The sequence below is a fragment of the Stegostoma tigrinum genome, chromosome 45 (genome assembly GCF_030684315.1).
Source record: "Stegostoma tigrinum isolate sSteTig4 chromosome 45, sSteTig4.hap1, whole genome shotgun sequence".
Lineage (NCBI taxonomy): Eukaryota > Metazoa > Chordata > Chondrichthyes > Orectolobiformes > Stegostomatidae > Stegostoma > Stegostoma tigrinum.
Window position 1 is genome coordinate 12,522,848 of NC_081398.1, and position 27,507 is coordinate 12,550,354.

Sequence of the window (27,507 nt, forward strand, 5' to 3'; positions counted from 1 at the left end):
TTTTAATTGCTGTAAACTCCTTTATTTCTGCTATAACACTGATCATTTTTGCAAACAACAGGACAGACCAAAAACTAAAAGAATTCATAACAAATTTTAAAATCGAACACCGAAGCCATCTGGACATCTTACAGCTTCAGTACAAGCTCCAAAGGTAAAGAAACCACTTCCTCAAGACCTGCCAAATCAAAATTAAAACTCTCTCAGGGCCCTACGCAAGGGCTTAGGAGTTAATCCTCTGCTATCCTGAGAGGAGGTCAGCAGATCAGTGGGTCAGCCCCGGCCTCGTAAGAGTTCAATGGGTCAGGGCTGGGCTCCAGGAGGTCAGCGTTGGGCTCTCTGGGAGAGGTAAAAGGTCAGCGATTGACTCTCAGGAGAATGTAGTAGTGATCAGGGTCAGTGGTGTACCAAGGTCAGTATTGGGCCCTCTGGAAGTCAGGACTCAGGGCTCGGCTGGTTCAGTGTTGGGTAACTGGCAGGAGGTCGGGGGTTAGCGCTGGGCTGGGCTGCTGTAGACAACGAGCCTGGTAGGTAGTCAAAGGGTCAGCACTGAGCTAGACACAGGTCACTGCTGCATCCTCAGGATGAAGTCAGTGCAGGGCTCTGGGCCCTTAGGAGGAAGTTGAGGGTGAGCGGTGGGTTGGACAGGAGTCAGTGTTGGGTAACTGGCAGGAGGTCGGGGTTCAGCGTTGAGTCACTGGCAAAAAGGTCGGGGGTCACTGCTGGGTTGGGGGGTCAATGTTGAGTTGGACAGGGGTCAGTGTTAAGTCACTAGTAGGAGGTCGGGGGTTAGCACTGGGCTGGACAGGGGTCAGTGTTGTGTCAGTGGCAAAAGGTCGGGGGTCAGTGCTGGGCTGGACAGGGGTCAGTGTTGGGTAACTGGCAGGAGGTCCGGGGTCAGGGCTGGGCTGGACAGGGGTCAGTGTTGCGTCACTGGAAAAAGGTCGGGGGTCAGTGCTGGGCTGGACAGGGGTCAGTGTTGGGTAACTGGCAGGAGGTCCGGGGTCAGGGCTGGGCTGGACAGGGGTCAGTGTTGGGTTACTGGCAGAAGGTCGGGGGTCAGGGCTGGGCTGGACAGGGGTCAGTGTTGGGTTACTGGCAGGAGGTCGGGGGTTAGTGCTGGGCTGGGCCGCTGTAGAAAACAAGCCTGGTGCTGATGTTCCCAGATCAGCAGTGGGACCCTGAGAGGCAGTAGGTGCCTCACCTCTGACCAATAGCTTTACAGGGAGGCGGAAGGGGTTCAAAGGGCACGGCCTGGGCCAATCAGATTCCAGAGCTGGCACAGCAGCATTGCTGACCGTAGACTTTGACTGGCTGGGCTGAACTGTGTGGGGACTCTGCAGTTGGTGGGTCTGGGTTGCAGGGAGGGGTTGAGCAAGATGTGCAGGCAGGACATTTTGTCCTGAGGCCTGGACCTGCCCTGTCAGAATGACACTGGCCTGCGCAGATGGGGGGCCTGTCCGAACTGGGCGAGCAGGTTGCGAGGGTTCCTGATCATGCCAGCTTGAAGCAGTCTGGGTCAGCTGGCTGTAGGTGGCGTTCATGTGGCTCCACAGTTCCTGGCAGTTCAGAACTTGTATCTGGTCTGGGAGAGACATCAGCAGGTCGAGGATAATTGCAGATTCTAGAGGAGAAGGAAGAGGGTCAGTCGAGGCATGCACACATCTCATGCGCAACAACATAGGAATAGGAGTAAGCCATTCAGCCCCGTTCTACCATTCAATGAGATCATGGCTAATCTGTGGCCTAACTCCATATACCTACTTTTGGCCTGTATCTCTTAACACCTTAGCTTAATGAGAATTTATCTATCTTAGATTTAAAATTAACAAGTGATCCAGCATGTGCTGCTGCGTGTGGAAGAAAGTTCCGAATATCTACAATCCTCTGTGCGTAGAAGTGCTTCCTAATATCTGCAAGGTTTCAGTTATAAGGAGAGGCTGGGACTTTCTTTCCCTGGACATCGAAGACTGAGGAGTGACCTCAGAGGGCTATAAAATCATGAGGCGCGCAGATAAGGTAGACAGCAGACAGCTTTTCCCCACGGTAGGGGAGTCTAAAATAGAGGGTATAGGTTTAAGATGAGAGGGGAGAGATACAAAAGGGTCCCGAGGGGCAATTCTTTTTCCCTCACAGAGAGGGTAGTGAGTCTCTGGTCTGCCAGAGGTAATGGTGAAACGAGTACAACTTTGTCATTTAACAAACATTTTGGCAAGTCCACAGACAGAATAGGTACAGAGCAATATGGTCCAAACGCAGGTAAGTGGTACTAGACTAACTGTAAAAACCAGCCAACATGGGCAAATTGGGCCGAAGGGCCTGGTTCTGTGTTGTGTACCTCAATGACTCTGGTGAACGGTCTGGCCCTAATTTTCAGGCAATATCCCCTAATTCTAGAACACCCAACCAGTGGAAGCAGTTTATTTCTACCTGCTCTATCTTTTCCTGTTGTTATCTTGAAGACTTGGATACATCGCCTGTTAGCCTTCTAAATTCCCGTGGAAACAGGTCTAATTTGCACGATCGATCCTCAAAATCCATCCCTGAATGACATCCAGCTGTCATTCTTAGACAGACAACGAAACATTGAACATTTTCAAGAAGTTAACTGCATTTTTCAGGATGAAAGGGATCAAAGCGTGTTGGAAGAAAAGTGAGAACAGGGCACTGAGTTGATGAGCAGACATAATCACACTGAGTGGGGCAGCAGACTGAAAGGGCTAAAAAGCCTACTCCTCTTCCTGTTCCCTTTGTTTCTACATAAGAGGGTTGTTCAAACATGATACAGGAGAGCTAGTGCTGGGTGATACATACCAGTAGGGTGGTGGGGTGTAGGGAGACGGGGTCGAGAAAGACCGAGAGGGGAACAAGGTTCGAGAGGGAATTCTTAGGATCGACATGGGGAGGGGTGGGTCGGGTAGGCAACTGGTTGTGCAGAGGCATGCAACAAGACAGGGGAGGGGACAGAAGCAGTGTATGAAAGATGGGGTCAAGAGAGGCATGGCCAGGGAAATGAAGGGGTGTAGGTGTGGAGAAGAAGGGAGAGATGGACTGGAGAGGGGAGGGAGAGGGATGGGGTAGTAGGAGTGGGGGGCAGGAGTGAAAGGAGCGAAGTAGGGAGACAAGTGCGAGGGGGAGGAAGAGAAGAAGAGAAACACCATCCTCCACTAGATAAACTACATTTCGTAAAGACGACTGGCAGCTCAAATGTCAGACAGCATCATCATTATTTTAACTCCTGATGAATGAAAGGTATCCGAGAGGCTGGGAGGGGGTCTGGGGTAGAGCTGTGGAGAGGGGGACGGGACAATTGGGTAGGGGTTCATTAGTGCAACGGGGTGGGGAAAAGGGTGATCATGTCGCCATGAGCAGGCTCGAAGGATCGAATCGCCCACTCCTGCTCCTATTTTCTACATTTCTATGGCAGAGGAGAGGGTTGGGTGTGATGGGGATGTATGTATGCACATTTCTAATCAGTCAGTCCAGAAAACCCTGCCTCACCCTCTCTTTGGGCAATGAACAACTTCACACTGGCTCACATCTGCCACCTGCTGGTGACCCCATGCCAGATTAAGCATTCAGTACCTCACGTCCCAGATTTCCCTTACCAGTTAGCAACCGGTGATCCCATGCTCCCTCAACCCAACACTAATCAGTTTTCAATGGTTTGCTGACATGGCAGCACGAGTATACACAGAAGTACCTGCTGCACTCCCCATCCTGACCCAGGAATATATCGCCATTCTTTCAATGTCGCCGGGTCAAAACCCTGCAACTCCTCTCTCTGTGCGGCACACAAACTGGAATAATACAAGAGGGCAGCTCACCACCACCTTCTCCAGGACAATTTGGGATGGACGATAATACTGGCATGGCCAATGAAACTGAGATCTGCCAATGGTTAATAAGAAAAGAAAATATAGAAGAGGACATTCCACCCTGTCAATCTCCTGGAACTGCTGTTATTTTTTCCCATCTCCTGCTGTCAGCTCCAGATAGTCTCCTTTTGTTGAGCAAGAGGTCCGATTTCTTTCAGAGTTACAACTAAACCCAGTTCCCACAGAGCATCCCTCTCAGAGGGCAGTGAGGGATGAAGGCCACATGGGATTGGCAGGATCTTCCTGACTGGTGGGGCAGTCCCACAGGGTTGAATGGTCTATTACTGGCTTCTCCTTGGACCATTCCAACATCTCAAAGCATTGTCAGATAGGCACAGGCTGAATCCAATACTCACCGAAGGGTGAGAGCTGTGGCAACGTTGAGCCCCTCGCAGTCGCCGACAAATACTTGTAGATTTTCGTGAAGTCTACAGGTGCGTCCGGGGCCTGGCTCTCCCCTGCTGATGAGGCACTGCCTTCGGTCACGGGGATCACAGAAGGTGGTGCGCTGGACACCGAGTCGGGTTGGGAATCTCCAGGTAATGTTCCATCTCCCGAAGTTTGCAATGTCGGATCAGTTGGCGCCACCTGGGATGCCCTGCACCTGGGTTCAGTGGCTGCAATCATCAGGGTCTGTGAACAATCAGCAGAGTTATTATAATAAGGGTCAGGCACTGAGTGAGGGGGCAGAGCGAACATCTCCATGGAGCCTCACTGCATGAGGGTATATGGTGGCAGAACTGTCTAGTGATAGGAATGCTGGGATAAGGGTGGTGGTCTGAATCATGTCATACTGTGTGTTTGAGTAAAGATTCTGGAATTAGTATCAGTAAAGGTGACCACAAAACCATTGTAGTAAACCACTTCCTGAAACTACAAAGGTCACTGTTGCAAGGCAAGGGACTTGGCAAGGGACCTACCCACTTGGCACAGAGATGAGGGGCAGGGGAAGTGAGGGGGAAGAAGGAACAGAAAGTAGGGGCAGGGCAGAAGGTAGGAGGGAAAGCGAGAGCAGGGGCAGAGAGGGAGGGGAGAGGATGATAAGGTGGGGGTGTGGTGTGGATGAAGTGGGGCTGGGAGAACAACAGGGGAGAATGTTTGAGGCCAAACCATGCAGCGGGGGGTGGGGGCAAGGTCACATCAACAGATGGCAGACGGGTACAGTCTGTAGATGGGGTGGGAAGAGTTAGTGACAAGGAGTCATCACCTTCATTCTCCGTAAGACTCCTGACCCTCTATGCCCACCTCCAAACTCGGTTGGCAGCCTCTCTCTGTTCAGCGCCGCCCTCCCCTCCCCACAGATTCCTGATCCCCCCACCATGATACTCCCTCACTTCACCTCACGGGTTTGGCCCCCATGATTCTCGCCATCGCCCCATCCCCTTCGATTTCTCGTTTCACACCCCCATGATTCATCCTCCCCCTCACTCCCCTGTGATAGCTTTCTCATCTCACACTTCTCCAATTCCCTCACTCCCTTTCTCCCAAACCTCAATCTCTTTTCATTCTCCCACACTCGCTCTGCCATTTCCCCCACACTTATTCCACTCCCTCTGTAAATCCATCCTGTTCCCCCCATACTCCCCTTCCATTTCCCCTCCCGTCAGATACCCCACATCCCCCTTTCCACTCTCCCCCCAACAGCGAGCAGTGTGCACGACCCTCCCAGTGCCATCTACCTGTGAGAATGCTGCTGAAATCACTTTGCCCAATTCCCCCGTCATTTCCTCAGCGAGCTCCGTCCAGATCTGCAACAGATGCAAACAACAGCACCCTTCACGTGAATCGTAGCTTATTGCCGACTTACATCAAACTCAGACAACTTAAGAATCTTCATTATCTGCAAGAGTATCACAACTTAACCTTCAAGGAAATACCATTTTGAGTTTGTGCCATGTGTCTGAACAACTTCACCCTCATAGTCACTGTATCATTTCTGTGAATCTCCACTTCTCTTCTTTAAATCTAGTGTATACTTCTTAAAGTTTTGCTCAGAATGTGAAGATACTAAAGCTGACACAAACTGGAGCTTAATGCAAGCTTGAAGTTAACATTCATCCCTTCAAAGCCCAAGCTTCTCAACTGCTTACACAACATTGTCAATCTCCTCAGCATGCTGGGTTTTGCCAATCAGTCATTACTTCTACTTATTGATGGAATCTCGACGGTTCCTCCCAGGTTTATTTTTGCTTCTCTGTTATTTTAATTCTCATGCTTAGTGGTGAAGGGCAAGAACATTACAGGCAATCAGGAAAACTTGTTGTAAGTTACGATTTATTACGATGGGAACTGAATCCACAGTGGGAAGGCTATGCTTCAGTGATACAGGGCAATTGTGAGATTGCTTCTGGAGTGCTGTGTACAGTACTGGGTCACTATAACGTACAGGAGGATGGTAATGCATTGGCAGCAGTTCAGAGAAGGCTTACTGAATTAATACCTGGAATAAGCAGATTGCCTTATGAGAAATGGTTAGACAGGTGAGATTACCAGCCAAGACCATCAAACAAGCTAACCTCCCATCCATGGGCTCCATTGCCACGGAAAAGCTACCAGCTCTCTTCCAATCTCTTCCGTCAGACAGAAAATAAGGAAACTTGAACATACAAGGTTTAAGAACAGCTTCTTCTCTGCTGTTATTACACTGCCTCTCTAACTTCAAATAATGTTGATCTTGTTTTGTACACCTCCCATGCAGTGTAACCTGTACGCCTCACTCTGTCTAAGCAGCCTGTGATCTGTATGTCTTTATTTGCTATGATCTGCCCATACTGCTCACAAAACAAAAAAGCTTTTCACTGTACTTAGGTACATGTGACTATAGTAAATCAAATCAAGTTAAAGGTGACTGAATTGAAACATGTAAGATCCTGAGGGGCCTTGACCTGACAAGTTCTTCAACTGAGGCCTAGCAGGAAACAGGGTAGGCAGGAATGTGAATTTGAGGGCAGAGATGAAAGGGGGCCACTGTGAGGATAAGCAAGAGGAGGGCACTGTATGAGAGAGAATAGTTGGCTATAAACACAATAAATAATTTCAAACCTGGCAGCAAAGGAACACTCAATTAGCCTTTAAGGAAAATAATTTGATGCGAATCAAACAAAAATCTTCAAAATCTTCAAAAAACTTCTACAAAGTCACCTGACCATGCAGACTTAGGTGTGTGGCAGAGACATAGACTCTTAAAATACTTTAATTTGGAAGGAGGTGTGAGAATTCCAGCTTCAGAGAGAAACAACTTGAAAGAGCTTCTGCATAATCAGCTTTGCTCGGTGATTCCTTAAAATTAACAATACCATTTTGAGCTTTGAATGATACATATTTTTATTAAAAGCTGGCTAACAGCTCATGTGCAAAACTCCAAGAGGATAACTTTGAGGAGCATCCTCCAAGGAGAACAAAAAGGTCACATGCACAGTTCTGTTGTAAAACTAAGTGCTGAAAATACAGAATGAGTGAAGATGGAGAACCCTTCTCCTGCCTAAAAATCTGCTGCCTTGCAGATTCACACGTAGAAGAAAACACCAATTATCTAATAACAGATAAGATCTAAGCTGCTAAATCAGACTTGGTGTGTTAACCTCTCTGTTCCAGAAAACAGTGGTCTTGTTCTTCCCCTCCCGAGTACTTGTTTCCAACTTTGTAAGTATCTGTTCATGATTCTGCTTCTTTATCCATAAGGAACCAACAACTTGTTTGAATAAAGCTTTGATCCCTTTTGCTCCAAGAGCTATATCTAAGTACACTCCGAAATACATTCAATGTTTGGCATCAACGACTTCCTGTGGTAACGAATTCCACAGGCTCACCACTCTTTAGGTGAAGAAATGTCTTCTCATCTCCGTTCTAAATGGTCTACCCCGAATCCTCATACTGTAACTCCTGGTTCCGGACACACCCGCCATCAGGAACATCCTCCCTGCATCTACCCTGTCCAGTCCGGTTAGATTTTTACAAGCCTCTATGAGATGCCCTCTCATTTATGTGAACTCCAGCGAAAACAATCCTAATCAATCTCTCCTCAAACATCAGACCTGCCATCCCTGGAATCGGCCTGGTAAACCTTCGCTGCACTCCCTCAAAAGCAAAAGCATCTTTCCTCAGAAAAGGAGACGAAAACTGCACACATTATTCAAGATGTGGTCTCACCAAGGCCCTGTACAATTGCAACAACACATCCCCGTTCCTGTATTCAAAACCTTTCGCAATGAAGGCAAATATACCACTTACCTTCTTTACCGCCTGCTGCACCTGCATTCTTACCTTCAGCAACTGGTGCACAAGGACACCCATGTCCCACTGCATACTCCTCTCTCCCTTCTTGTTTTTGCTTCCAAAGTGAATAACCTCACGTTTATCCAAATTATACTGCATCTGCCATTGGATTTCCCACTCACCCAACCTTTCCAGATCATGTTGAAGGATCTCTGCATCCTCGTCACCGTTCACCCTCCCACCCAACTTGGTATCATCTGCAAACTTTGAGATATTACATTTTGTTCACTGATCAAAATCATTAATATATATTGTGAACAGCTGGGGTCCCAGCACCAATCCCTGTGGCACCCCACCATTACTGCCTGCCAGTTTGTAAAGGACCATTAATTCTACTTTTTGTTTCCTCTCTGTCAACTGGTTTCCTATCCATCTCAATACGATAAGACCTTGATGTTCAATTTTGGTTGCCACATTACAGGAAGAATGCAGCAGCTTTGCAGAGGGTGCAGAAGAGGTTTACTGGGATGCTGCCTGGATTAGAGGGTATAAGCTATAAGTAGAGGCTGGACAAACTAAGGTTGTTTTCTCAGGAGCAGTGGAGGCTGAGGGGAAACTTGACAGAAGTCTATAAAATTATGAGTTGCACAGATAGGGTTGACAGTCAGAACTTTTTTCCTTAGATTTCAAATCTCTGATACTAGGGGGCATGCAATAAGGCAGGAGGGAGAAAGTTCAAAGGAGATGCGAGGGGCGGGTTTTGTTTTACACTCAGAGTGGTAGGGGTCTGGAACACACTGCCAGGGAATGGTGGTCAAGACAGATACACTAGGGGCATTTAAGGGACATTTAGATAAGCACATTAATATGCAAGGAATGGGGGGGCGGGGGGGGGGGGGGGGGGGGGGGAAGGTGGGATACGGACCAACAGCAGGCAGAAGGGATTAGTTTAATTTGGTATCATGTTTGGCACAACATTGTTGGCCAAAGGGCCTATTCCTGCACTCTACTGTTCCAAGTTCTAGAAGACATGAAACTTGGAGATGGACTGATGAATTGGACAAGGGAGGGATAATGGGACCAGGCAGTCAGGGGTGTGAGGAAATGTGGGGGTGGGGTGGAGGGGAGAGTGGAACAGAACAGTCTGGAGAGTGGGTGTTTGGAACAGAACAGGCAGGGGGGGGGGGTGCATGTAAAGAGAGAAGGAGGGGCAGAGAAGGGAAGAAGACTGGGGAGAGATACTCAGGCAGTCAATCATGCCCCATCCTGTACATTCTCTGTCTAATGTAAGCTGCTGAGACCCCCGCCCCTCTGTCCATTCTCTTCTGATTTCCCTCTCCCCAATATGCATCAATTCTCCGCCCCTGCCCTATCCAACAACCATTTCATGTTCACACCTGTTCTGTTCACACACACACGGTATGGACCTTTGCACATCACAGAACATACTGGGCCCAGAGGTGTTTGTGTGCATTCCGTGTGAACGTGTGTGCACAGTCATCTCAAAGTTTATAACATACGTAGTCAATCAGATGTGATCATGTGGACAATTTATCTGCTGAAATTTGCAATATGTATGTAACAGAGCTCAGTATCATACAACTGACTGGATGACATAAGAGAGATGACAATTTACATTATTGTTAAGACAAGACATGAATGTTTTTCCAAGTAGAGACAGGAAGTCTTAATGGGTTAGTTAATCAAACTGACGTGGAAAACATGGTGGCCATTTGCAGGAGACTGGAACATGCCAAGACCGTGAATGTGCAGCATCTTGATATGGAGAGCAGTTGGCTCACAGTAAGAATTTAGCAAGCTCCGGGAGAGGAGTTATTTGATCAATGATGAGAAGTTGAGACAGAGCAGGCTGATCGCCTGATGATCTTCGGTTACAAATCAGAGTTGTACAGCACGGAAACGGTCCCTTTGGTCCACGTCTTCCATGCTGACCAGATAGGTAGAGTCCCATTTGGCCCAATATCCTTCTAAACCCTTTTTATTCATGTACCCATCCAGATATCTTTCAAATGTACCAGCCTCCGGCAGCTCATTCCACACACGCACCACCCTCTGTGAGAAAATGTTGCCCCTTAGGTCTCTTTTATACTTCGCTCTCAAACCTTAAAATCTATGTCCACTAGTTTTGGACTCTCCTACCCTGGGAAAAAACCTAATCCATGCCCCTCATGATTTTATAAATCTCTATAAGGTCAGCCCTTAGCCTCCAATGCTCCAGGGAAAATAGCCACAGCCTCTTAAACCTCTCCCCGCAGCTCAGGCCCTCCAACCCCTGCAACATCCTTGTGAATCTTTTCTGAACCCTTTCAAACTTAACAACATCTTTCCTACAGCAGGGAGACCAGAACTGAACGCAGTATTCTGAAAGTGGTCTAACCAATGTTCTGCACAGCCACAACACGACCTCCCAACTCCAATACTCAATGCACTGACTCGAGATTGTAAGCAATGCATAGTTAAAAATGTTGCAGATTTTTTTGTGGTATTTTGGATGTATTCTACTACCTCAGATTATTGGTATCCAGAATAAACTTGACGGGCCAGGAATAGTAGGAATTAAAGCCTACAGCTTATTGGTGAGGCTGCCTGGAGGGATGAATATAAGGAAAAAACTAGGCCAGGTAATGGAAGAAACAGTTGAAATCTACATGGCAAAGAAGGTTCCTCTAAACAATAGGTGGGTTCATACTAGTTTGAGCAGTGGGGACCCAGACCAGGAAGCCAAAGAGTGGACTTAGGGGTCTACCTGTAAGGCTTGAATGACAAAGGCCATTTGGTCACTGGCATTGTAAGAAAATAATTCACAATAAAAGGTTCGGGAATTAAACCAAAAATTAGGAGAGGAAGGCAGGAAAAGTTGTCGAGACAACTTGAGGAGGACATGTCAGCAGGGACAAATAGAGGAATCAAACAAACAGGGAGTCAGAAAGGGGGATGCGGTGCTTGTTGAAAGTCAGTCTGTCAATAATTATCAGCAGTGCAACAGGCTGAGCGAAAGGTAAATTAAATGCTGTTGCACAGCTGAGGAAGCAAACAACAGTGTGCAGACCTGACAATAGCTCAGTGCCTGAGCAAAGAAATACTCCAACGATTGTATCAGACAGAGAATTGTCTCTCACGTCAGGATAAAACAGACAGGCTATGGGAGGTTGAAGGCAAGGGAGATACTAGCGATTGTGAGTCAGAGGATGAAATTGTTGACTTGCTCGTCGAGCTGGCTTATCTTTGTTCAGATGTTTCATCACCATGCTAGGTAACTACCCAGGACCACTAGGAATCATGGTAGTACACAAGCCCACAGCATGCTACGACAAACAATCAAGGATAAATGACCCCACTCCCACAACATGCTGAACAAATGTAGCTTATAAAGACTGCCACAAACATTACATCGGACAGACAGGAAGGAAACTAGCCATCAGAATACATGAACATCAGCTAGAAGCAAAACGACACAACAAAATTTCCCTAATAATCAGTTCATTCAGACAATGAAGGTCGTCAGTTTAACTGGGACAAGGTAACCATAGAAGCCCAAGCCAAACATAGACACGCACAAGAATTCCGAGAGGCATGATTCTCAGCCATAATATAATCAACAGAGAGAATTGGACCCTACATACAAACCCACACAGAAGAAAACCAGAAATGACACAACTCACCACAACGGACCGGACTGTATAAATTCCAAGCGGAGTAGAACAACATCACTCCATTGGAGGGAACGTCTGAACAAAAACAAGCCAGTTCAGCGAGCAAGTCAACAACCTCACCCACAACCCGAGCTACAGATCTTTGCTAAACCTTTGTTCAGTCGAGTGGGCAGTCCCCCACTACTTCAGACTTCCTCTAAAAATCCCCTCATGAACCCTAAGGTATAGAGTTGACATAAGCTGGGTGTGAAAGAGGCAGAACAGGAGATGGGTGGTAAATACATGGTACTATTCTTCCCCAGACCAATTAAGGGAAATGGCTGTAAAATATGCTAAATTAGGCTTTGGGAAGGATTTCTGTGAGTTGGATCATACCTTCCATAATTTGGATAGGGAACCTGAGAGTAGGATGGAAAGCATTGTTACTGACCCTAACCAGTTACATGCTTGTTGCCCTCTCCACTATACCTGAACGGGAACGAGGAGAATACCCTGCTCTTTAAAATCATGTGTTAGTTGCCGAGGGTGGTACTCAAAGGACAAACAGACCAAAGACCTGAGCTAATCTCTGACAAGGACCTAAATGAGAGCCTGAGCCTTGTACACAGATCAACTGTGAACAGTGTAAACATACATAACATAGCCGTTCCTGTGGTTCAGAGGCCACCTTAACTTCCTGGTCAAAGACTCTGATAGGCTAATCCTTCCCATACTCAGGCAACGTTTGGAGGAATTCCACCCTGCAACCACAGATAATATGGACGCTGCAAAGTTGAGGAAAATGATCTTTTGTTTCAAACAGACAAGTGGATACGAAGGTGGGGCCAGAACAGAAGCCTAGGGGGAAGGTGTACGCAGTGAAAAACTCTATGCTGAAGGTGGGGGGGGGGGGGGGGGGCGCAGGGCAAGGAACACATTTAGTGGTCGTACATTGCCATGGTTTCAGTGGATCAATCTCCCCTCTCCAGTGGGCAACCAGACCAGCTGGAGGGGTTCACTGGTGATGATTTCAAACCTCCGAGTCTCAGTGGATTTTTACAAAACAGAGAGAACGAACTAATTGAGCATTACAGCCAGTTAGCTCAGTGCTAACGGTGTAAAAGAGCATTACGGCCAGTTGGCTCACTGCTAACAGTGTAAAGGAGTATTACAGCTAACTGACTCACTGCTAACTGTGTGGCAGTGCATACGATCAATGACTGTCTCCTGTGGGGGATATGGTGGAAGAATGAGGGATTGTGACCATTCCCTGCCTTGTGGATGAAACCACCTGATTTGCAAGAACTCTTAGCCAAGGTCCCAATGCAATGGCAGACACAAATTGAGGAAAACAAAGAGGATTCCCCACAGGGAGTGATGCATGGAAGCCCAGGTGCAGGACATTGAGGAAGTGAGGGAATTAGGAACGGTTTGGGCTGGTGGCTGGGGAATGTGGTGGCACGTGGATGCCCATGTGAACAGAAGTTTGGGCTTGTCAGCAGAGTAACTCAGGACGGGAAGGTTGAATTGGGGGTTAACGGAGGGGTAGAGGGGTCATGGTGATCTATACAGATCAACTTTATCTGCTAACAACTAAGAAAGGGAACATTCATTGCTTGGTCAGGCACAGTTAGTGGGGGCTTTCTCCTGTAGATCAGCCATACCAGTGTGGGCAGCAAGAACCCTCATAAAGGAAGTGTTTGAGGTGAGGTTTGGATACTAGATATCATGGCATCAGATCAGAGTAGTCACTTTACGAAACTGGTGAAGCAACCCCCCCTTGAGATTGCTGGTGATACAGGGGGAATGGCAAGTGTCCCACGGTCTTTAGGAATAGCGGAAGACACGGGAACAGGATTGCTAACATGGTTCGGCATAAAGAATACCTCAGAAACAACAGAAATCTACACTCCCCACAATCTAGCATCAAGGCAGGCTCACGGGGCACTGTCGGTCCAGCCAGATAAACAAACATCAATTCACTCGCAATCTGTGGGAATGGTCACAGCAATTGCACAGGCAAGCTGCCTGTGACACTGCAAAGAGGTACCAAAGTAAATTATCGCAGATGCCAAACAAAACACACAGGAGTCGGGTCCCGACCCGAAACGTTAGCTTTCCTGCTCCTCTGAAGCTACCTGGCCTGCTGTGTTCCTGCAGCTCCACACTACGTTAACACAGGAGTGGGATACTGGGGATCATGAGACGATATGGGACCACGGTGGTAGTGTTTGAGGCCTTAGATACGGGCCAAGGCTGATCTCCCACAGCCTATGCCGTCCAAATGCCAAAGAATGCCACATGGGTCCATATTAACTAAGCAAAGAGGATGCCTGCACTGCCCTCAGAGCAGAGGACGAGGGGGGCTGGCTGCAGGCTCCTAAAGGAAGCTGACTCTCCCATAAGCTCAGTGATTTGGGCCAAGGAGAATACACCCCTCCAACCTTCCCAAAAGACAGGAGGGGGACAGGTAAATCCCAACTATACTTCCACCCGAAGCAGTGTCCAGAAATGAAGACCACCTCTGAAATTGTGGAGCCTGCTCAACCAAAATTTTATTCTTAACTGTACAGTGAGGCTCACGCTATGAGGCCTTTAGACGGTGTCGGTGTTTCTTTGTATGAGCATGAAGTTGACCCACGGATTCCTTCCACACAGCATGTAAAATGACAGGAGCAGCAAGGTGGCACACTGGTTAGCCCTGCGGCCACCTGCATCGGGGACTCAGGTTTGTTTCCAGCCTTGGGTCATGGTTCTGTGTGGAGTCTGCATCTTCTCCTTGTGTCTGCATGGGTTTGCTCCCACAGTCCCAAGGTGTACAGGTTAGGGTGGACTGGTCATGCTAACATGCCCCATAGTGTTCAGGGATTTGCAGGCGTGGTGGATTAGCCGTGGAAAATATAGGGGAATTGGTGGGTCTGAGTGGGATGCTCTCTGGACAGGCAGTGCAGACCCAGTGGGGCAAAAGGCTTCTACCTGCACTGTATGATTTCAAGTCCTACCAGACTGTAGTGATAGAAATGGCAGGGATGAATCTGGCTGAAGAGGAGGATTTGGCCAGAGTTTGAATTTCCCAATGAGTGTGTCAGAATGATTGGATTTGCATTAACTCAAAAGGGAACGGCTCATGTCCAATGCCAGACTGAACAGACAGTGGAACTCAGACTCCCAAAATTCAAAGTGCACGCCCAATCTTTTGATCGCTGCCAAGGTGGAGTCGGAGGTCAACAGTTGTCACATAGCTTCAAGACAAAAAAAAAAATCGCAGACACAATACCAAGGGGACCAAGGCTAAGTGCCATGCACAGGTCTGGCATTATTCCGGAACTGAACAGTTACTGTTTCTTGGGATCCACCACAGCTTACCCTGGGTTACACTGACCCATCATGATGGTCAGTGAATGAGGTTGTAGACTTGTACGATTATGGATGCGTTGTCCCAGTCGAATTCATGGCCCTCTTTGTCCATGCATAGCCACTAAGATACATCACCAATTCTCACTTGTCTCACTATGCACAGACAAAGAGGGACACAAATTCGAATTGGACAACACGTCCATAATCGCACAAGCCAAACAGAGATATGCCAGGGAATTCCTGGAGGCCTGGTATTCTAACTGGAACTCGATCAACAAACACTTTGAGTTAGACCCTGTGTACAAACCACTGAGAAACAGAACCGGAAGTAATACCAACTATCCCAAACAAACTGAGGCATATAAATAACAAGCAGGACAAAACAGCAACTCTTCACTGGAGGCGCACTGACAATGTTACTTAGCAGGGCAACAAAACATTTGCAACCAAACCCACCAGCTCAGTGGGCAAATCTACAACCTCATCCACAACCTGGTCAGGACTCAGTTTGATGTATAAAACAGATGCCTGGGCTGCAAAATAGTCCGATTTTAGTGAAAATCGGTATATGACGATGAACACCATTATTTGGCACCTGTCTTCTTGAATGTCTCAAAAACCCAACAACTGACTAAACTGCTCTTATTGGGAACAGCTGGAATAATTAGTTAGGTTAGAAATTCAGATTACAGGCTGCGATCTGGTCTGGGGAATCCGCATTGAGGCAAATTAAGGGAAGGAAACGAAAGTGACAAAAAAGTTGCGCATTCATTAATGATCTGATGACTGTGTTTGATACAGGAGTAAGAGTGGTTAACTCTAGGCCAAAAGATCAGGACATTCCCGGCCATGTTAAAGCAAGCCCTGATGTCAAGGCCAACAAATCCAGACAAAGGGATGGCGGAACTCCCAGGATCTAGCTGGAGAGGTCCAGATGTTGATCCCTACCCTGGAACTGTACGCAACAGCTTCATTGTGGGGAGTTCCCTTCTGGATTACCATTGACCAGCTCAAGAACTTAACATCTGGATCAATGAATTTGGCTGGCTGTCAACCCAGTGGTTTAGCGTATTGTATATTTGCTCAAGGGTAATTCTGTGATTAGTTATGGAATGTTGTTACGAGCAGTGCTGACCACTCCCATTATGACAAGGAAAGAGAAACCTCAAAAGAATCCCAAGTAGAAAATACTGAAGTTAGGATGGGAGATGTTATACAATTGTACAACAATATTCACCCCACAGTTTAGTGTCACCTAAGTGATTTCAGAGTACACCCTGATAGGCTATAGAATGGGGAAAGTAACTGTTGTCTGCCCCCACCCCATCTACAATGCAGAGGTAGTTTTGTCTGGTTTCAGATGGCACCGTGGCTCAATGGTTAGCACTGCAGCTGCACAGCGCCAGGGACCCAGGTTCGATTCCAGCCTTGGGCAAGTGTCTGTGCAGAGTTTGCACATTCTCCCCATGTCTGCATGGGTTTTCTCCGGGTGCTCCGGTTTCCTCCCACAGTCCAAAGACGTGCTGGTTAGGTGGATTGGCCATGCAAAATTACCCGTAGAGTTCCAGGGTGTGTGGATTATAGGGGGATGGGTCTGAGTGGGATGCTCCAAAGGGCGGCGTGGACATGTTGAGCCGAAGGGCCTGTTTCCACACTGTAGGGAATCTAATCTTAAATGCTAGTGTTAATCCTACCATGCAAGTAACCAACGGGCATTAGTGAGAAGTGACTGTACTGGATTCTGGGAGAAGTCGAGCGAAGCAGGAAAAGCCGTGGGAACAAAAGCCAGGCCTAATGTGAGAGCTGCACAGAGTGAAGCTAACTGTGGGAGTTTGGGGGAAGCAGGGAAGGAGTGGAGCCAGGAAATCGAGACCCAGAAAAAGAGCTTAAAGGAGCTGGGAGGAGCAGCAGTCAGAGGAGGAGGGGACTACTGCAGCTACAGACATGAGGCCAAAAGGAAAAGTAGAAGGAAACTGAAACATGGTGTCACAGCCAGCAGTTAAGCGAGTGGCTGGTGACTGATATGTAGTTTCTCCTTTATTTTCTCTTCACATTGTTGTTGTTAACTCAAGGATTAAGGCATGGAAGGAGATTCCAGATCTGTGCCATGCTCATCCTGTGCGATGTGGGAATGCAAGGACCTTTACAATGTCCCTCACTCTTTCACGAGCAGAAAGTGTCCCCAGCTGCAGCTCCTGTCTGACTGCTCGACAGCTCTGAAGCTGCGGCTGGATCCACTTTGAAGCATCTGCAAGGCTGAGGGAATTGTGGATAGCACGTTCAGTAAATTAGTCACACTGCAGATAAAAATTACCGAGGAAGACAGGGAATCGGTGACCAACAAACAAAAGAGGTGCAGGAAGGCAGCGCAGGGGTCCTCTGTGGTCATATCTCTCCAAAACAGATACACCATTCTGCTTCCTGCTGGGGGAGATGGCTCAGCGGGGGAAGGTGGCAGCAGCTCAGTGTGTGGCGCTGTGGCTGGCCCTGCTGCCCAGGGTGGCATGAAAAAAAGAGTGCCAGAGCTATAGTGATAGTATATTCCCCTTTCAGTTAAATCTGAAAGGGGAATAGATTGGCGATTGTGCAGCCCCAAAACAAGAGTCCAGGAGTGTATGTTGGCTCCCTGGTGCAAGGGTCAACGATGGCTCGGAATGGCTGCAGGACAGTCTCTAGGTTTCAAGGGTTGCGGGGTGGGGGAGGGAAGAGAGAGAGAGAGAGAGAGAGAGAGAGAGAGAGAGAGAGAGAGAGAGAGAGAGAAAAAAAGAGAGAGAGAGAAAAAGAGAGAGAGAGAGAGAGAGAGAGAGAGAGAGAGAGAGAGAGAGAGCTGTCACTGTGCACTGTGCTTACAGGCAACAACAATACAGGTGAAAATGACAGGACGAGGTCCTACAAGCTGCATTTAGGGAGTTAAGAGTTAAACTAAAAAGTAAGAACTCAAAGGTAGTCATCTTGGGATTGCTGTCAGTACCACGTGCTAGTCAGAGCTGGAGTGACAGGATAGCTAAGATAAATGCATTGCTTGAGGGATGGTGTAAGAGGGAGGGATTCAAATTCCTGGAACATCGCAAACGGTTCTTGGGGAGGTAGGGCCAGTACAAACCAGACAGTCTGCACCCAGGCATGACTGCAAGTGTTTGCTAATGCTGTTGAGGAGGGTTTAAACTGATACAGCAGGGGGATGGGAACCAATGTAGGAAGTCAGAGGGAAGTAAAGGGGAAACAGAAACAAAGGACAGTAAAGGGAAAAGTTAAAGTGGAAGGCAGAGAAACCAAAGACAAAAACCACACATGATTTTAAAAGGACAATAAATTTTTTTAAAAAAATGAGCGTGAAGGCTTTGTGTCTCAATATGGGGAGCGTTTGTAATAAGGCGGATGAATTAACTGTGCAGGCAGGTTATCAATGGATATGATATAACTGGGATCACAGAGACCTGGCTCCAGGGTGACCAAGGATGGGAACTGAACATCCAGGGGTATTCAATTTTCGGGAAAGATAGATGGAAAGCAAAGGGAGGTGGGGTAACATTGCTGGTTAAGGAGGAGATTAACACAACAGCAAGAAAGGACATTAACCTGGACAATGTAGAATCCATAGGGGTGGAGCTGCAGTACACCAAAGGGAAAAAATCGTTAGTGGGTGTTGTGTACAGATCACCAAATAGTAGCTGTAATGTTGGGGATGGCATGAAACAGGAAATTAGAGAGGCCTGCAGTAAAAGTACTGCAGTTCTTACGGGTGACTTCAATCTGCATATTGACTGTACTAACCAATGTGACGGATGTGATGGAGGAGGATTTCCAGAAATGTACAAGGGATGGTTTCCTCAACCAATGTGTCAAGGAACCAACTAAAAAGTAGGCCATCCTAGACTGGGTGTTGTGTAGTCAGAGAGGGTTAATTGGCAATACTGTGGTGTGAGATCGTTTGGGATGAGTGACCATAATTTAGTAGAACTCTTCATTTATATGGAGAGTGACAATTAAATCTGAAACTATAGTCCTAAACTTATAGAAAGCTAATTTTGATGGTATGAGACATGGATTGGCTAGGATAAGCTGGCCAAGGGTGTTTAAGGGGTTGACCACAGACAGACAATAGCAGACATTTAAAGAACACACAGATGAACTTCAACAATTCTACATCCCTGTCTGGCATAAAAGAAAAATAGAGAAGGTGGCTGAACCATGGCCAACAAGGGACATCATGAATAGTGTTAAAGCTAAAGAGGAGATGCATGAATTGGCCAGAAAAAGCAGCAAACCTGTAGGCTGGGAGAAATTTAAAAACCAGAGGAGAAGGGTTTAATTTGAAAAGGAAAAATAGAAATGACAGTAAGCTTGCAGAAAGCATAAAAACTGGCCACAAAAGGTATTTGAAAAGAAAAGGACTGGTGAAAATAAACGTAGGTCCCTTACAGGTGAATTCATAATGGACAACAAAGAGATAGCAGACCAGTCGAGCAAATACTTTGAATCGGTCTTTGCTAAGGAGGATACAAATAGCCTTCAGGAAATGCCAGGAGACAGAGGGTCAAACATGAAGGAGGAACTGAACGAAATCCTTATTCGTCAGGAAATGGTACTGGGGAAATTGATGGAATTAAAACCCGAAACACCCCACACTCTGTGCCGGTGGTGGTGGTGCGGGGGGGCGGGTGTTGGTGGCACGGTGGCTCAGTGGTTAGCACTGCAGCCTCACTGCACCAGGGACCCAGGTTCGATTCCAGCCTCGGGTAAGTGTCTGCGTGGAGTTGGCACATTCTCCCTGTGTCTGTGTGGGTTTCCTCCGGGTGCTCCAGTTTCTTCCCACAGTCCAAAAAGATGTGCAGGCCAGGTGAATCAGCTGTGCTAAATTGCCCGTAGTGTTCAGGGGTGTGTGGGTTATCGGGGGATGGGTCTGCGTGGGATGCTCCAAGGGGCAGTGTGAACTTATTGAGCCAAAGGGTCTGTTTCCACACCGTAGGGAATCTAATCCCAGAGTACTAAAGGAGGTGGCCCAAGGAGATGGACACATTGGCGATCATTTTCCAGAAATCTATAGAATCCATGAGACTTTCAATGGACTGGAGGGTAACATAAGGTAACCCTACCCTTTTAAAAAAGGAATCAGAGTGAAAACAGGGAATTATGGGCTGGTTCGCCTGACATCAGTGGTGGGGAGAGTGCTGGAGGCAATTATTAAAGATGTAATAACTGAGCATTTGGAAAGCGGTGACAGAATCTGTCCTAGTCAGCATGGATTCACTAAAGGGAAATCATACTTGACAAATCTTCTGGAATTATTTTCCAGGATGTGACCAGAAGAGTGGACAAGGGTGAATCAGTAGATGTTGTGTATCTGGACTTTCAAAGGGCTATTGACAAGGTTCCACACAAGAGATTAGTAAATAAAATTAAAGTTCATAGTATTTGGGGGTAATGTATTGAAATGGATAGAGAACTGGTTGGCAGAAGGGAAGCAGAGAGCTGGAATAAACTGCTCCTTTTCGGAGTGGCAGGCAGTGACGAGTGGAGTGCCGCAGTGCCAAGACACCAGCTCTTCACAATATACATTAACAATTTAGACAAAGGAACTGAATGCAATATCTCCAAATTTGCAGATTACACCAAGCTGAGTGGTGGTGTATGCTGCGAGGAGGATGCTAAAAGGCTGTAGGGTAACTTAGGTCGGCAGGATGAAGGGGACAATACTTGGCAAATGCAATATAATGTGCATAAATGTGAGGTTATCATTTTGATCACAAAAACAGGAAGGCAAATTATCATCTGAATGGTGGTAGTTTAGGAAAAGGTGAGGTGCAATGAGACCTGGGTGGAACACTATGGTGGAACAGTCTCGGAAGGTTGGTGTACGGGTGCAGCAGGTGGTGAGGAAAGCTAACAGCACATTAGCCTTCATAGTGAAAGAATTTGAGTATCAGAATAAGGATGTCTTGCTGCAATTATACAGTGCCTTCTTGAGACTACACCTTGAGTATTGTGTGTAGTTTTGGTCTCCTAGTCTGAGCAAGGACATTCTTGTCATTGAAGGAGGCCAGCAAAAGTTCGCCAGACTGATTCCTGGGATGGCAGGACTGATATATGAGGGAAGACTGGATCAACCGGGCTTTTACTTATTGGAAATTAGCAGAATGAGGGGGAAAATCAGAAACATATAAAATCCCGATGGGACTGGACAGGCTAGATGCAGAAAGAATGTTCCCAATGTTGGGGAAGTCCAGAAAAAAAGTCTAAGGAGGAAGCCATTCAGGACTGAGAGGAGGAAAAGTTTCTTCACTCAGAGTTGTGAACCTGTGGAATTCTCCCCCACAAAGTTATTGGGGCCAGTTCATTAGTTACATTCAGGAAGGAGCTGGGTGTGGCCCTTGCAGCTAAAGGGATTAAGGAGTCAGAGAGAAAACAGCAATGCGATACAAAAATTGCATGATCAACCACGATCATATTGAGTGATGGTACAGGCTCAAAGGGCTGAACGGCCTACACCTGCTCCTATTTTCTATGTTTTTACATGGGAGTGATTCAAGTGGAATACGTGGGGAGAGGAGCGTATTGGGTAATAACAGAGGAGTATTGGATTCTATGTGGAGAGCCCCTGTGGCCCATCGAGAACCGCAATGTTTGTTTCAGTTCTACCCTTTTCATGTGGAATTAGTAGATATCCAGAGGCAGAAGTACAAGCACATGCTGTCTTTCACCGACACATGAATCAAATTTCTTCTCCTCTACCACATCTACTCAAATAACTAACCAGGGAAATGCAATGTTGAAGGTATGGAAGGCATGGCACAGCCTGCAGCTCACCACGTGAGTAGGTGCAGTGGGGGGCTCAGAGAGATTAAGGAGACCAAAAGGCAGATGATTAAGGGTTGAATGTCCAGCTGCACCCTGGGGTCTATATTGGTCCCAAGACTTGGTGCTAATCTAACGTGTCGTCCAGCTATTGTGGATGGTTCTGCTGTGGTGTACCTAATGCGCCTTAAGGTGGAAATGATGGCAGGACCAAAGTTTCTGAGACAAAGATCGTCAAAGGGGGAACGAGAATGCTTGTGTTTCTTTCAATCTTCAATACTCAGGAAGAGAATTTAAAGGGTGGAACGTATAGGTATTAAACTGAATCTTGCTGGGTTGGCCAAAACAAAATTGAATTAGAATGAAATCAAGAGTGTGTTGGTATTGACCTGACGATTAGAAAGGTGGCAGATTTTTAAAAACATTTTAGTTTAGGCTGAGGGGATGGGTATTGGTTTACATCAAGCTTTATAACTCAAGTCTGTTGTTGAGCTTCAGGCTGAAGATGGCACTTATTACATGCGTATACACGGAGACCAAATTTCAAACTAACGCTGCTGCATTCACATGACAGGAAAGGCCTTAGGCAAGTACTCATCCACTTTAGCAGCAGGAACAGAAAAAGCAGAATATTATTTCATTGGAGATAGGCTGCAGTACAAACTGATCTACTTCACGCTGCATATGATTTATAAAAGGTTAACATGCAGCCACAATAGTTAGCAACTCTGAACCTCACTGGAATGTTGACCTTTATTGTTAACGGGCATGAAGTATAAAAATAAGTACCTCTTGCTGAAACCTTACAGGCCATTGGTGAGGCAACATCAAGAGCTCACACAAGATTTTGGTCTCCTTTTTGATAGGGTTGTATATTGCATCGCAAGCCAATCAGGCATGGCACACCAGGCAGATTCCTATGATGAAACTTTGGGATAAGGTTGAGTCTTCTGTGCCTAAACACAATGGAATTTAGAAGAACGAGAGGTGATCTTATTGAAACAGGCACGATTCTGAGAGGGATTTGACAGGAAACCTGCTTCCCTGCTGATTTCAGGTAATCTAATAACTCGTGACACAGTTACAAAGTCTTCCTTTTAAGACAGAGTTGAGGAGGGCTTTCTTTCTCACAGTTGATTGTGAGGGCTTGCAATTCCCTATCCCTCAGAGCAGCAGAGGCTGGGTTTGGCCATCTTTGATCACCAAGGAGTGAAGGGTTAGGGGGAGAAGCAGCATTACAGAACTGACTCCACAGTTAGATGAGCCATGACCTTACTGATGATCAGAGCAGGCTGGAGGGCCAAATGCAGCTATTTCTAACGGCCTTATTGCATGGTGATATTCTTTTCCAGATCCCAATTAGGCACTCATGGCTTTTTTTGCCTCCACTTTGGCATCAGGAGTTCAACATTTTACACAGTATTTAGCAACGCTACCAGTTTCCAGTGTCCAATAATAACACAGTCCATGTCACGCGTAAACTGGGCATGTTTCTCTTAACTCACATCTTTTTGGAATACTCAGCTGTGTCTGATAATTTCCCACACAGGCTGTTCTCTTTCTCAAGCTCTTCTCGCATTCCTACATCATGTTGTCGTCCTTTCCATCCCTCACATACCTGAGATCTCTGATGTGCTGCGCATTCCTGTGAAGCCATTTATCCAAACACTGGAATCTACAGTTGATCCAATTGTTTAATTTGGCAATTAAATACATTACACTTCAGGAAGGTCAGTGGGTCACTGCCCTTCCACAACTCTCTCTATTAACATAACAGCCCAGTCAATGATGATCAAGAGCTGAAACATTCCATCAAATACCATCTTAACTAAATCTCACAGCAGGGTTCGTACATGGAGAGACAGCCTTTGGTACGGCCTGCTGGCAAGGTGGCATAAACTACACTATAATCGACCAGTCCAGCACAATGTCAGGGTGGGTGGCACAGCCCACAGTATAACTCCCTGACAGTTCATCGCAACCACTGGCTGGTTTTTAAACTGACCTGCAGCGGGGCACGGAGTTGTCGCTGACGCAGGTGTTTCTCCCGGAGGCGCTCCAGATAGTTCCGCTGAGACATACTCCGGATGGAGCTCACTTTCAAATCCTCAAGGTAAGCGGCAATCTGAGGACACAGGAAACAGGGTCAGTGAACACAGAACAGGGCCATGATGTTGTGCTGAACTTTACCCTAAACCTAAGATCTACCTAACCTCCACCCCCTATCTTATACTATCATCCATACGGCGATCTAAAAGTCACTTAAATGCCCCTAACGAAACCGACTTCAATGCCCTCTCCTGCAATGCATTCCACACTGCTACTACTCTCTGAGTAAAGAACCTACCTCTGATATCAACCAGTGTTACTGGTAAACCCAGGATTGTTTTGGGGGAGGGGGAATGGGGTGAAGTATTGGAGGGGGTTGTCTTTACAAGGGGGTGGGGAACAGTGCATACATGAGGACCCCAGGCCTCCTCTGTCCCCTCCTTGCTCGGTGCCCACCTGTTCACGGGTCTTCCCAGGCACCTCGCTCTCAATGCTGCTCAGATCTGGCTCCCTGCTTGCACTCTGCTTCTTCAGCGCCCTCAGCAGAAGTCGCTTCTCTTGAGGGTTCCACTCCACAACCTCGCCATCGACATCCACGCACTCTGTCTCCGACTCCACCCCATACCGGCGCGGGGCGGCTCGCAATCTCACCGGGGGCTTCATCCCCTCGCAAACGGCTCTGTACGGAGCGGGAGAAAATGCAGGGGGGGAGGAAGGAGATAAGGAAGGAAGGAAGGAGGAGGGAAGGAAAGGAGGGAGAACGGGAGGGAGGGAGGGAGGGAGGGAGGGAGGGAGGGAGGGTGAGTGACAGAAATATAGAAGAAATGGGAGGGAAAGCAGAACACTAACTCCCCCCAGGCTCCCAGTGCCTTAGGGGTGAATGAGCCAGAGAGATTCAGTGACAGCATGTCCCTCCACGCACTGTCAACTCACGCACCCCAACACCTGTTAATCACAGGCGCAACGCCCAAATATCACCCCCACACCCACTAATCACAGACACACCCCAAATATCACCCCTGCACCTGCTAATCAGGCCCCCCCAAAATATTACCAACTAATCACAGACCCCCCCAAATATCACCCCCACTCCTGCTAATCACAGACCCCCTCCCCAAATATCACCCCCACACCCGCTAATCAAACATGCCCCAAAATATCACCCACACACCCGCTAATCACAGACACCCATATAAATTAGCCCCAAACCCACTAATCACAGAGACATCACATATATCACCCCGACATTGGATAATCACAGGCCCCCTCCCCCAAATATCACACCCACAACCGGTAATCACAGACACCCACAAGAAACACCACCCAAACCCGCTAATCACAGTGACCCCACATATATCACCCCCACACCCGCTAATCACAGACCCCCCTCCCAAATATCACCCCCACACCTAATCACAGAACCCCCTCCCAAATATCACCCCCACACCTAATCACGGACCCCCCTCCCAAATATCACCCCCACACCCGCTAATCACAGACCCCCCTCCCAAATATCAACCCCACACCCGCTAATCACAGACCCCCCTCCCAAATATCACCCCCACACCCGCTAATCACAGACCCCCCTCCCAAATATCACCCCCACACCCGCTAATCACAGACCCCCCCCCAAATATCACCCCCACACCCGCTAATCACAGACCCCCCCCAAATATCACCCCCACACCCGCTAATCACAGACCCCCCTCCCAAATATCACCCCCACACCTAATCACAGACCCCCCCCTCCCAAATATCACCCCCACACCTAATCACAGACCCCCCCTCCCAAATATCACCCCCACACCTAATCACAGACCCCCCTCCCAAATATCACCCTCACACCCGCTAATCACAGACCCCCCCTCCCAAATATCACCCCCACACCTAAACACAGACACCCCCTCCCAAATATCACCCCCACACCTAATCACGGACCCCCCTCCCAAATATCACCCCCACACCCGCTAATCACAGACCCCCCCCCCAAATATCACCCCCACACCCGCTAATCACAGACCCCCCCCAAATATCACCCCCACACCCGCTAATCACAGACCCCCCTCCCAAATATCACCCCCACACCTAATCACAGACCCCCCCCTCCCAAATATCACCCCCACACCTAATCACAGACCCCCCCTCCCAAATATCACCCCCACACCTAATCACAGACCCCCCTCCCAAATATCACCCCCACACCCGCTAATCACAGACCCCCCCCTCCCAAATATCACCCCCACACCTAAACACAGACCCCCCCCTCCCAAATATCACCCCCACACCTAATCACGGACCCCCCTCCCAAATATCACCCCCACACCCGCTAATCACAGACCCCACCTCCCAAATATCACCCCCACACCTAAACACAGACCCCCCCTCCCAAATATCACCCCCACACCTAATCACGGACCCCCCTCCCAAATATCACCCCCACACCCGCTAATCACAGACCCCACCTCCCAAATATCACCCCCACACCTAAATCACAGACCCCCCCTCCCAAATATCACCCCCACACCCGCTAATCACAGCCCCCCCTCCCAAATATCACCCCCACACCCGCTAATCACAGCCCCCCCCTCCCAAATATCACCCCCACACCCGCTAATCACAGCCCCCCCTCCCAAATATCACCCCCACACCTAATCACAGAGCCCCCTCCCAAATATCACCCCCACACCTGCTAATCACGGACCCCCTCTCCCAAATATCACCCCCACACCTAATCACGGATCACCCCTCCCAAATATCACCCCCACACCTAATCACGGACCCCCCCTCCCAAATATCACCCCCACACCCGCTAATCACAGACCCCCCCCCAAATATCACCCCCACACCTAATCACAGAGCCCCCTCCCAAATATCACCCCCACACCTGCTAATCACGGACCCCCCCTCCCAAATATCACCCCCACACCTAATCACGGACCCCCCCTCCCAAATATCACCCCCACACCTAATCACAGAGCCCCCCCTCCCAAATATCACCCCCACACCTAATCACAGAGCCCCCCCTCCCAAATATCACCCCCACACCTAATCACAGAGCCCCCCCTCCCAAATATCACCCCCACACCTGCTAATCACGGACCCCCTCTCCCAAATATCACCCCCACACCTAATCACGGATCACCCCTCCCAAATATCACCCCCACACCTAATCACGGACCCCCCCTCCCAAATATCACCCCCACACCTAATCACAGAGCCCCCCCCCCCAAATATCACCCCCACACCTAATCACAGAGCCCCCCCCCCCCAAATATCACCCCCACACCTGCTAATCACGGACCCCCTCTCCCAAATATCACCCCCACACCTAATCACAGAGCCCCCCCCCCCCCAAATATCACCCCCACACCTAATCACAGAGCCCCCCCCCCCCCCCCCCAAATATCACCCCCACACCTAATCACAGACTCTCGCCGCCCCCCGAGACTCACCCGGTTTCCTCTAAACTTCCGCCAACTGCCGTTTTCGGTGACCTACAAACCCGGAAATAAACAACCGTCTGAGCCCGCCAGGAACAAACATGGCCGCGCCCATAGTGG

At 48.1% G+C, this 27,507-nt stretch overlaps 1 protein-coding gene across 1 annotated transcript; it reads right to left on the reverse strand.

Moving 5' to 3' along the window:
- snapc2 (small nuclear RNA activating complex, polypeptide 2) lies at positions 1-27,507 on the reverse strand. Its single transcript, XM_048524205.2, has 6 exons — positions 27,400-27,507; positions 24,404-24,626; positions 23,904-24,023; positions 5,558-5,626; positions 4,235-4,511; positions 1-1,624 (listed from the first exon to the last, which is right to left on the reverse strand). Exons 2-6 carry the CDS (start codon positions 24,608-24,610, stop codon positions 717-719), a joined length of 1,581 nt encoding a protein of 526 aa, XP_048380162.1. The 5' UTR covers positions 24,611-24,626; positions 27,400-27,507; the 3' UTR covers positions 1-716.

Coding starts and splice junctions, on each gene's coding strand:
- snapc2 (XM_048524205.2), bottom strand. CDS start 24,610: ATGAAGCCCCCGGTGAGATTGCGAGCCGCCCCGCGCCGGTATGGGGTG. Junction 5,627..23,903: donor AACTCCGTGCCCCGCTGCAG/GTCAGTTTAAAA, acceptor CATCTGTTGCAG/ATCTGGACGGAGCTCGCTGA. Junction 1,625..4,234: donor GCCACAGCTCTCACCCTTCG/GTGAGTATTGGA, acceptor CTTCTCCTCTAG/AATCTGCAATTATCCTCGAC.